Genomic DNA, 12,345 nt, shown 5'->3' with positions numbered 1-12,345 from the left:
TTAGACAAATGAAGGCTAAGAACTTTATCCACATTTTGTATCCCAGGTTCCCAGAACATTCCCTATCAAAAGAATTTCACGTGTTTAATTCAAACTCAGAAAACAAGACTTCCAAAATGCCATGTGTGTATACCCCTTTAAGATATCCTGTCCCTAGGATTTTCCCCAAAGAGAGCTAAGCGCTCCTTTTTCCATAAAATAACCACGAACATTTGGTCATCATTCCTTACACTACACAGATTCAGAAACCCAAACGTTAGCTACAAACAAAACCTAATAATACTTAGAATTCCATTGTACTCCCCCCAATCATTAGTTTTAAACTTCCTCAAGGGTTTATGTGATAAAAAATATTATCTCTTTTTAAACAGCGTTCTGCCTTACCTCTATCGTAAGATTAAAACCAATGTTACAACTTTATCTCTCTTTCGGCTTCACTCTTATGAAATGTCCAAGACTTTAAAAAAATATCATGTATATCTCCAAATTTATAAAATACTTCTTTCAACTCTTTTAGCATAAAAATAAACACCTGTCGGTGGTTACAATTCTATCGCAATTACCTATCCGCTCCTTTAATTTAGCCTTCTCCATTGCTTCTTTAAATCTGCCGCTACGCGTTTCCCCCTCCTGCTTCCATTCGGAACAGGTTTTATCTGTTTTTTCGTTTTAGCATTTCCAATATTCTACCGGGCTCCCCGTCGACTGGGAGTCCGTTGGGTGCATTAATACTACCTTCTTTTATCCATCCCTTATATAATTTATCGCCTCTCCTCTTCCATTCTTTCCCATCGCGACCACCATTCCTTTCGAGAGTCGCTTTCAAAGTTTTCAACACCCGTTCTGGTTCAATATCCCCCATTCCCACTTTACCTTTTCCACAGAGGAATTATGTCTCCCTTCCTATGATCTATTTTACCCCGCTAATTTCTAGACCCGTTTTAACAATGTATTATGCCCACCCGGTAAAACCCCAATATAACCTGGAACCTAGCCTAAAACCTAGCCCATACCTCTTTGTATAGGACCTCGTAAAGGGAATCAAAATAGCTTATCTTCGTGTGTGTACCCGAGAGTCAGACACCCAAGGACAGTGCCTGTTCTTGTGCCACAGCCATTCTCCCCTCTATCAGTTCCTCACATACACCTGTCCTTGAGCGGCCCCACAACCAGGCATTGTGTGTGTGTGTGTCACGAGTCTACTCAGCCTACACTACTAGCCAGCAACCCTCCAGTTAGTCATGTCTATTATATGTCGCTCAATCTATGTTAATACAATATAAACCTCTTATGTTTAGCATTAGTATTCATAAGTTATGCACCACAACTCATTTTATTATATAGGTTTAAATAGTTGTATTATATTGGTTATGCAAACAAATAGTTGGTTAAACCCTAACAGCCCAAAGTCCAGCAGCTAGCCTCTGTAGCTAGCTAGGTAACACCAGTCAGCTGAAAGCTAGCTAGCTAATGAACGGGCAAAGAAAGGTAACGTTAGCTAGCTATATTTGTTTATGGAAGGGTTGTTACACATAACAAAGCCATTCGGTAACTAAAGCCAGACAACAGCTGACGTAGACACATAAGGAAGCTAATGATAGCTAATTCACTTCCAAATACCAGTCCTACACTTTTCCACAAAACATAGCTTGCTAACTACATCAGTTCAAAAACAACACCAAACTTTGGGCAAATTGCCACGCTGCTAGCTTACAATGCATGCATAGCAATTGGCTTTTGCAACACTAGCTAGCTCTATATTCCAAACTATGGTAAGAGCTAGCCATTTGACAGGCTTCATTGTTTTTACAGCTACGATCTGGATGGTGGACTAGCCTATGTGTAGGATATTTTTTGTGAAAAGCTCTGACGAAGGCCGTGAGGCCGTAAGCTTATTAAAGATCAGTGATACGATCAAGAGCAGTGTGCGGTTTCCTTTTTCATTTAATATAGATATATAAAATACAATTTAAGTGATAACTGCTTGTTAAGATAACAGATTGAATTTATTGATCACTTGAATACATGAATATACACCTATTGTTGAAACATTCTACAAACTGACATTCAATAATAATAGTATCATGAGTATATGAAAGAATATACAATTATCAACACCCCCCCACACAAACAGGTTCACTATGACATTTTCTATGATAACATTTATCCATTTAGATCCCAATGTGTGATATTACATAGACACAGGGGAGACCTGATCCTAGATCAGAGCTGCATATTATGCTCTACAGAGGTTACCATGGTGATAAGACTAAGTCAACTTTTTAAGAATGGGAGATGGATATGACTGTTCACTAGATGTTTTCTACTGATCCTTTACATGGGGATCAGAAACTGGTGCCGAATAGGAGGGAGATTAAGTACGGCATGTTTGTGCTTTCTGGTGTTTTCTCATTGGCCCTAAATGAACAAAGCTCTTCCCACTCTTCCCATTCACTGGTGTGAATAAAGGGTCCATAACCGACTGAAACACTTCCCACACTGATCACAGATATAAGGCTTCTTTCTCTCCAGTGTGTGTTCGCTGGTGTTTAGTCAGGGTGGAAGCTCGAGCAAAGCTCTTCCCACATAGACAGACATAGGTTCTCTCTCCAGTGTGTGTTCGCTTGTGTATTTTCAGGGAGGAAACTAGAGAAAAGCACTTTCCACACTGATCACAGCTGTAAGGCTTTTCTTCTGTGTGTGTTAGCTGGTGTATATTCCGGTTTACTGATTGAGAAAAGCTCTTCCCACACTGATCACAGCTAAACGGCTTCTCTCCTGTGTGTATTCGCTGGTGTATAGTTAGTTTTTCTGATACAGCAAAGCTCTTCCCACACTGATCACAGCTATAAGGCTTCTCTCCTGTGTGTATTCGCTGGTGTCTAGTTAGTTTTTCCGATACAGCAAAGCTCTTTCCACACTGATCACAGCTATAAGGCTTCTCTCCAGTGTGTACACGCTGGTGTATAGTCAGGGTGGAAGCTAGAGCAAAGCTCTTCCCACATAGACAGAGATGAGGTCTCTCTCCAGTGTGTATTACCTGGTGCCTAGTTAGGGAGGAAGCTACAGCAAAGCTCTTCCCACACTGATCACAGCTATAAGGCTTCTCTCCTGTGTGTGTGCGCTGGTGACTGGTTCGTTTTTCTGATACAGCAAAGTTCTTCCCACACTGATCACAGCTATAAGGCTTCACTCCAGTGTGTGTTACCTGGTGTCTAGTCAGGGAGGACGCTCGAGGAAAGCTCTTCCCACACTGATCACAGCTATAAAGCTTCTCTCCTGTGTGTATGCGCTGGTGTATGGTCAAGGCTCCTGCACTAACAAAGCTTTTCCCACAATCAAGGCAGGGGTAAGGCTTCTCCCCTGTATGAATTCTTACATTAGATTTGAAGGTGTTAGATGCAGCAAAACTCTTCCCACACTGATCACAGTGAATAATGAAGCCACTCTGGCTTGTGAAACTCTTCCCACAGTCAGAGCAGCAGTGGTGAGGTTTCTTCCCTGTACGTCTCTGCTGGTGTTTCTTGGGATGTTCTGATCTGGAGAGACTCTTCTCTGTCTCGTCAGCAACATGATGTTGTTGAGGCTCCCCAGATGATAAGCCCCTCCCACTGAGAGAACAGTACAGGGTTTCCCCTGTGAAACAATAACATTAAATAACTAGGTTTTGGAAATATAGGTCCATAAATAATATCATTTTTGTAAAAATTTGTTATTTAGCAGACGCTCTTATCCAGAGCGTCTTACAGGAGCAATCAGGGTTAAGTACCTTGCTCAAGAGCACAGACAGATGTTTTACCTAGTTGGCTCAGAGATTCAAACCAGCAACCTTGCGATTACTGGCCTTAACCACTAGGCTTGAAAATAAGGGAGAGCCGCACACCCTAGGAGCTCAGATGCAAAAATGTAATGTCCAACGTTTCGACAGCCAAGCTGTCGGGGTATGATCACAAACACTGTGAGATGACTCGTTTATATAGTGTCAAAAGACACACAGGTGTCTGTAATCATGGCCAAGTGTGGCCTAATATCATTGGTTAACTCTGAAATATAAAAATGGCATACAAAGAACATACAAAAAAACAAATGGATAGCATACGATCATAGATTCATTTTAGACTACACAAGCTTACAAACAAGTATAATGGCAAAGTCACAATAATCACAAGAATGGCTTAAGATCAAAGTCTATGTTGAGACCGAAGGGTGCAAGGGTCTTTAAATTAAAGATCCAGGCAGCCTCTAGTTTTAACAATAAATTATCAAGGTCACCCCTCTCCTAGGGAGGGTGACATGTTCGATGCCAATATAACGCAGAGACGAAATCGAGTGGTTTGCTTCCAAAAAGTGGGCCGCAACCACTAGGCTACCTGCCGCCCTCATCATCAATAAATACACTCCGTGGCCAGTTTATTAGGTACAACCTCCTCCGTTCACGAAACGGATCGACAATTTACTGGCTACTGAGTGTATACTGTTTATCAATCAATTAACAGAAGTTACAGAAACAGATTGTAGTCTCATCCACCCCCCATTGTTCTTACTTGATGAAATCAAATCTTCCTCCTCGTGTCCTTCTCTCACAGTTCCACTCTGCCCTGGTGTTTTCCTGCAGTCGACCAGCCACACAGACACCCTCTTCAGACCCAGCAGTAAGGCGCTACCAGGAGAGTTGTGACCAGGGGACTCTGGCAGAGTGGAGGGGGATGGGCTAGCTCTGTCCTGGAGACCACAGGAAGTATTGGTCATAGAATATCATTAGACCAAACATTTGATCAATTTAGTCTAAATCTCTGATTGATGGCTGCATCCTTATAATAACTACTTTCTCCTGAAGTGTGTAATCGTTCATTACTTTCCACAAATGTCTTGTATATTTCACTTTGGCAAATTTTTCTAAATGGAATTGGAATATTTTTTACAAAATGTAAAAACGTATAAAACTTGATGGTAGAACAAAGAGCAGAACCAAATCGAAAAGCTCCACACCCTCTTTCAAGATACGGGCTGAATGTGAAAGATGGTAACACCTGCTAAATCATGTTGTTTTCAAATAACCTGTGATGAAATACCCAAACACCAGAACTATTGCTGCTCGTTATACCACTTTTGGAGCATGTTGAGAAAAATGTCAGTCTTATAGTTTCAGTATCCTTATACAGTACATACGTAGAAGAAACCATTAGATATAGGGGTATTGTGGCATGTAGCAGAAACCTACAGTAAAAAGGTATTGTGTAGCCTGGTGAAATTTCTGCCCCATACAACATTGCTCAAGATCCACTTGTCTATGTGACTTGTTACTGTAACAGCAGCCACATCTAAAAATCAACAACATTCAGATAATGAGTGGAATAAACTGTAATTTACCACCCAAGTATTTCAGCAGTACATTGTACACTACACCATCATTTCAAATTTCTTAAAAAAAAAAAATACTGTACGTAAACTTGGCACTTTATAATTTTGCTTTCGTAATTCAGTTTTTAGCAGTTTGATTAAATGATTGTTAAATGTGTGGTTAATAAATGACAGGAACATCGTTGTACTTACAGTTACGAAAATCTACAACATACTTATGAAAATTGTACCAAAGAGAAAAAAAACGGCATTGGATTGGTGGAGTCATGGGCTAGTGGGAGAATCCACCATATGTTTTATAACAGCCATTTCCTTTCAAATCAGTTAAGGTATAGTGAACAAGTACACAGTTAGGGAGGACAGAAAGATAACTACGGATTCCTTAACATATTATGTAGGTAGAAGTGGAGCTTGCGTAAGGGCCTGTTCCTGCAGATACAAAGAAAAATGATGTAGACCTACCATTATTTAACACTATAAATATTATGTAACACCATAAAACATTTTTTAACATTATAAAACATGCAACACTATAATTACATATTTAACACTATAAAACATATGATTCAATTAAATCCTGGAATTGGTCTGAGCTGTTGTTGCTTATTTTATAAAGCAATGTATCGTCTGTCAGTATACCTCCTTGAGGGTACACCTGTGACTGGTGGCTGCACTGCTGGTTGGCTGCTGGTGGGGGAAGGACCAGGGTCTTCAAAATGATTTATTTATTTAGTTTAATAGTTTAAATTAAGTTAATACACTGCTTTACAAGACCATCGTGATTAATTGACCGAATGATTTTGTCTTGCAGTAATGTGGTGCCTGCCTGAATTTCCTTAAACCTTTGTTTTAGCAATGCATGCTACTGAGAAAAAAATAATATTTCATAACAAATGATCTTGCCCCCATTAGCCCCCACCCCTAGCACCGCACCACTGGAATGGCCGTGCATGGCAGGGTTGTTGACAAATATCCAACACATGGGCTAGTCCAGCATCCAGATCGGAGCTGTAAAAATAATCAAGCCAGTTAAATGGCAAAGTTCTTAGTTTGGCACTGTTGATCAGCACAGATTTGGATTAAAAATTTAAAGAAGACAGAAGAAGCATATTTTAAATTGAGTTTTTCCTGATACTAGCCAGCATGCATTTGCTGTTGCAACATGCTGTTTACATGTGTATTTGTTTTCTCCGCTACAGTTAGACTTGTGTCCTGTCTGACAGTGAAAAATGGTTAGCTCTTAACATAGCTTGGTCTATGGAGTAGCTAGCTAGCTAGCGTTGCAAAAGTCCATTGCATTGCAAGCATTGTAAGGTAGCAGCGTGACAATTTGGTTTTGAACGGATGCAGCTATGTTTTGTGCAAAAATGTAGGACTGGCATTTGGATGTGAACTAGCTATCGTTAGCCAGCTTCTGTGTTGATGTCAGCTTTTGTTGTCTGGTTCTAACTAGCTAGCTAGCTAATGGCTGAAGTTATTTGTGTAACAACTCTTCTATAAACAATTACAGCTAGCTACCTTTCGTTGCCTGTAGGTTAGCTAGCTAGAAACTTTCAGCTGACTGGTGTTAGCTAGCTACAGAGGCTAGCTGAACTGTGGACAAGCAAGCTAACGTTAGCTATGAGCAGCTTTATTGTTGCCAAGCATCCAAGTTGCTGACCAGGTTACATAGATATGCTGAAAAGATGTTAGCATTGTCAGAAATGCTACAAAAAAGGTAGCACATTTTGGGTCTAAATGGACAGAAATGTGCACGTCAGAGTTGTCAGGTCTCGTCAATTCGAATCTGGTATCAGAACAAAATAGTCAGCACCTAGTAACTTCTGATTTCTTTGTACTTTAATTAATGCAAACACTTGAATGGTAAATATGTGGTTCATATATACGGGATCTCTGTAACACCACGCAGGGCAGACAGAGAACTGGTATGTCATCACAAGTTCTTCCTTAAATACTGGACAGACTTAGTTCCCTCTCCATGAGGGCCTGTCATAGTAGAGGCTAGAATATGGTTTAGACTTATTCCAGCCTATCGTTGGCGTGCAGGTTGGTCCCAACCTCTGGACGCACTCCTGTTTCCTGGCGTAGCTGTTGTCTCTGGCGGATGTCTCATCTTGTGACTGCACAATGCACAGTTCTCTAAAACCCTTACACCCCCCTGCATATACCTTTCACCCATATCCTGTTATTGCTATTATTCTACAGAAAAGCTCTTGCAAAACCCTGTTTTAAAGCATCAGCATTCTGTCCACATGACCCACCATCACATGAGCCACTTCCTCTAACATATAGCAGTATTCAATGATCTTATAGTTAATAAACTTATCATTATAGCATCTGTGTTATATTATATAGGTTATGCAAACAGATTGTTATATTATATAGGATATGCACACAAATAGTTGGTCAAACCCTAACAGAGTGATAAATGATCAAATGTAATAAAACCTGTTCCACCTAAAAAGTTATTCAAACCTTTTAATTCCAATCATCACTTTATGGAAGGAATAGTGCCATTTTAATCCAACGCAATAATTTTAGCAAAGTAGGCACAGAACATACTGAACACTCACAACTATAATATAAGGGAATCTAAAACAATAAAATAGAAAATAATAATTGTCCAAATATAATTGTTTTTGCCAGTGTGTAGTGAGATAAGCATCTCACAATTACTTACAAAATAGTCATAATTTGAAAAGGGGATATTAACTAGCTGGCCTGGCGCATCGTTGCCCATGAATAGAAGTTACAAGGCTAGTGTGCAAGCATCTTAGCCAGGTAGCCTTGGACAAAAAAACCCCGAAAAGCGTGTACTGTATGACAGAGTCCTAGACCGTTCAGGGAACATAAGTTGGGACACACAACATGTTTTTTTTTCTTCTACTTGCACGCACACACAGAAATGAGTACCATGGATAGACGCCTCTTGGCAGGGGCGCAACTTTGGTTTTAGAAGTGTGGGGGGGTCATAATGATTTTTTAAAATTATCCAGTCAGATACACACTACAAAACAGCCTACTCGACGTCTTGGAGGCATCCGCATGGTCCCAAAGCACACCGTTGCCACATTTAGTATCACATTCCAATGATAAAACTAGGAGGGACAAAAATGCAATTTCAGAATCTGGTTTTTGTTATCTTTTAGTTGTCACTGTAGAAGACTAAATTAGATGATGTTGAAGTTGAAATGGTTCTAGAATAGTGGAGGCAGCACCTGTTTCCTTTTCGACTTGCGGTAACTCTAAATCAATAATTGTTTAGTATTCAGAAACATTCACTTGCTTAACCATTCTGAAGGTCATGTAACTGTTACATGCAACATTTTTGGTGAACTTAACAGGACAGATGTTGCTCTCTAGTTGTATGATGTAACAAAGGTGTGGTTGATTGTATTCTGCCATTGTTTTCTTGTCTCGGCAGTGTCAAGGCATAGAAACTAACAGGTTATAACAACGCAATTACCACAACATGTAATACGGCTATTTTTCTGGCTTGGCTTCCCTGGTGATTTTACCCACACACTAGCTTCTGCAAGGTGTAAGCTTAGCCTCATTATTTCTCCATGGTTCTGACGTAACCTGCTCGTTACATATTGCCTTGTATCAATCTGTGCTTTAGGCTAGTAGGCTACTTTGCTGAAGGACAAAATATCCCTGGTTTTTATTACCATCATTGTTTATTTTGTCCAGCTGTTCAAAGGGAGCGAATGGATATGGAAGATCAACCATTGTTAAAACTAGGCCTATACATGTTATACACCACAGTAGGCATACTGTTAATAAAAGTAAACCAAACTTACCCGATCCATCGTTGAAACTATTCTTTCTTCAGCGTTTCTTCAAATAAAAAAAAGTGACAGTAAATCTGTAACTAGCCTACACTACAGTTACTTTCTTGTCACAGCATTCAAATAAAGCTAGACCAGAGCAAACGTAAATTTAAATATCAACACTCGATTTACGTTGTGACAAATATATGTCTGATGTAGCCTAATCTTACTTCAGAATGATCCTGGATAAGATTTAATCTATTAAAGTCAATTAAACGTTCAACACCCTATTCACCAAGAATCCTGTTGTCTGTTATCGTCTAACTCTACCCGAGCGTCACTTGGAACAACGTCCTCTTCGAGAGTCCAGATAGTTTTATTGTCTGATGCCCAGTAAGGGAAGCCTATAAAATACCAGACTGATTACAGCAGAGCTGTACGTGCAGCGAACCATATAGCACTTACAGCAACGCAACCTCCGCAGTAGTCAGTGTATTACAAGCATTTCGCTACACCCGCAATAACATCTGCTAAACACAAGTATGTGACCAATTGTTTTGATTTATAATTCTTCCGCTTCACAGACCAGATCCAGAACCGTTGTGAAGGAAGTGGTCTTCTTCTTCTTTAGTGTTATGGCGGTCAGCAAACAATTATTATAGGTGCACGCCCCCACCTAGTGTATTGGCTGTGCATCAGTCTACTATTCTGTAGTATTAATTCAATACACTTTGTGAAAAACCAACTAACCCTACACCCATTACAACCTCATCAATATTCCACTACTTTGTCCCTCTGATTCTACACCAGGCCAGCAGCCTGAAAGGACGGGATATTATCCTTCAAAACACCTTGTAATTCTGCAGTAAAATATTGTACACCCAAGTACTTATCTACAGCTGCCACCACAACATCTATCCACTATGATTTACATTCTATTCCTGTAGTACGGTTGACAACCATGGCCATGAACTCCAAAAAAATGAATCTTACTGAAGCATGTTATTCCTATCACTCTCTATTGACCTCGGCCTAATCACAGGTATCCTCTCAGGATCCTTCACCCTGGACCCATCTTCCTCTAGTACTCTCTTCACTGCCTCAGCATATGACACCTTTTGTGATCCTGGTAACCTCAACCTGTCTTTCTCTCACCGGACACGTCTGATCTCCAGCATCATGTGTACCCCTACAGTTTACACACACAACTTGTTCCATCAATACTACACATTCCTTTCTTTCAGGTCCTCCTGCACACGTCTCACATCTAGGAATCTCCCTGATACACACTGCTGGAAGGAAGTAGTCAAGGAAGGGAGTTTGTGTTTATACAGGAAGTACCGCCCCCACTTACCGTCAACCAATCATTTCAATGTCAAGCTATACGAGCTCACCAGCTTGTAGTCTTGAAACTCGGAAATGAGATACGTTTGGCTCGTTCAGCCATCCCAATGGCAAAAATGAAATGGGGGAAAATGTGGGTTTTGGAATAAACACTGAAAATTAGGTCTGCGCAGGCTAAGGTGATCTTATACGTTTTGTTCTATAAGATAATAGCAGTCAGTTAATATGAACTTGATATTTTATGAAGCCTTCTGTGCTTTTTCTGTTACAAATTCTTCAAAATTCACAAGAAGTGACATTAGCTGATAAATATTGTAGAACAAAATGTATAAGATTTCCTAAACCTGTGTTTACAACGGTCCTTATTTTCGGCATTTATCCAAACACCCTACAAAAACGCCATTACATTTTGCCCATAGACTTTGTCCAATGAACCATGGCAAAATTAGTGCCTATAAAAATATGCTATAATAAGGAACTATTTCTCTCTATAGAGCCCCACAGTGGACGAGTCATAATACCCATAAAACCTAGTGGTCAAACAGGGAAATGGTTCCAATTGTTTTCCACCATTCATTTTTCTCATAGGGGATTTCCCATAGCCTTACCCTGGCGAGACATTTTGATTACCGTGTAACTCTCTCGGACAAGGTGACTTGATCAGTATAGTCAGCTATATTTACTCTCACATTTCACAAATGCTGATGCAAGGCAATGATCTTCACCTTTTCCAAATGTGTATTTTGGTCCAGTTTCATCCAACTGACAACACATTACATTATCAAAGTATGTTTGTCTATTTTATGTTTCTATCTGAAAATATTTTTCACTCTTGTAGTCTTCTGACGTTGATATCAGAGTCCTCTAAGGCATGTAGTGACCTCTCTGAGGAGTGGTGGTCGGGGTGGAGGGGGTAGCCCAGGATGGGGTGGGGGTCCGGTCGAGGGTTCTCCCCGCCCGAGGCATGGCATCTTTTTAAATGTCATTTTTTCGACGTTTCAGAACCACGTCAAACAAAGTTAAAAATGTATAATTTTATTTTTAAAGCAATGACAGGTAATTCTGATGTTTCCTAGAGGTCAAAGATCACCTTTCTGTCAATCTGAACATTCTGAAGATGTGTCTGATGGATAGCTATGAATCTAATATTTCCAATGATATATGATTAAAGGGTAAACATGAGTAATAACCTGATGTACTGTATGCTGACGTTGTCATAGGGTAAAACCTCTATGGGAAAACTGAATGGGATGTAAGGATGAATAGAAATAGTGATAACACACAGAAAGCTACCATTGCTGCAACGATAGAACACATTTTACACTCTAGGGACATATACATTGTCACCCCGAGTGAGCCTGGCTCATTGACTACAAAGTCTACAGATAAATTCAGTAAAAAAAATTGTGTGTGTGTGACTGATTGTACAGGTGTGTACATTTCAATAATTCCATTATTTTCCTTTTAGATGGGTGTATTGTTAGATATTACTGCACTGTTGGGGCTAGGAACACAAGCATTTACAATTTGATTATTAGAGTGTGTGTTTGTGTGTGAGTACAGGTGCTTAGGTTTGTGTGTGTCTGTTTGCAATTGGTGAAGTAACACATAAAACATTAGTTTGTTATTACATGATCGGTCACAGTCATTACTTTATTCATTTAAAAAGTTCTTACATGATAAAGTAACTTAATGTAATAAGTGGAAAAAGTTATTACGATAACAATTCAACATTTTATATTAAGCAACAAGATATTACATTTACAGTTGAAGTCGGAAGTTTACATTCACCATAGCCAAATACATTTAAACTCAGTTTTTCACAATTCCTGACATTTAATCCTAGTAAAAATTCCCTGTTTTAGGT

At 39.6% G+C, this 12,345-nt stretch overlaps 1 protein-coding gene across 1 annotated transcript; it reads right to left on the bottom strand.

Annotated features, from left to right (window-relative positions):
- Positions 1–2,404: 2,404 nt before the first annotated feature.
- Positions 2,405–10,080, bottom strand: LOC115207942 (zinc finger protein 664). The gene is made up of 3 exons (XM_029775570.1): positions 9,165–10,080; positions 4,545–4,722; positions 2,405–3,636 (listed from the first exon to the last, which is right to left on the bottom strand). Exons 1-3 carry the CDS (start codon positions 9,171–9,173, stop codon positions 2,504–2,506), a joined length of 1,320 nt encoding a protein of 439 aa, XP_029631430.1. The 5' UTR covers positions 9,174–10,080; the 3' UTR covers positions 2,405–2,503.
- Positions 10,081–12,345: the final 2,265 nt, after the last annotated feature.

Source organism: Salmo trutta, chromosome 1, assembly GCF_901001165.1.
Source record: "Salmo trutta chromosome 1, fSalTru1.1, whole genome shotgun sequence".
Classification (NCBI taxonomy): domain Eukaryota; kingdom Metazoa; phylum Chordata; class Actinopteri; order Salmoniformes; family Salmonidae; genus Salmo; species Salmo trutta.
The sequence above is the reverse complement of the archived record's forward strand: the minus strand, read 5'-3'. Positions and strand labels throughout refer to the sequence as shown.

Coding starts and splice junctions, on each gene's coding strand:
- LOC115207942 (XM_029775570.1), bottom strand. Junction 3,637..4,544: donor GGAAGATTTGATTTCATCAA/GTAAGAACAATG, acceptor ATTGTTTCACAG/GGGAAACCCTGTACTGTTCT.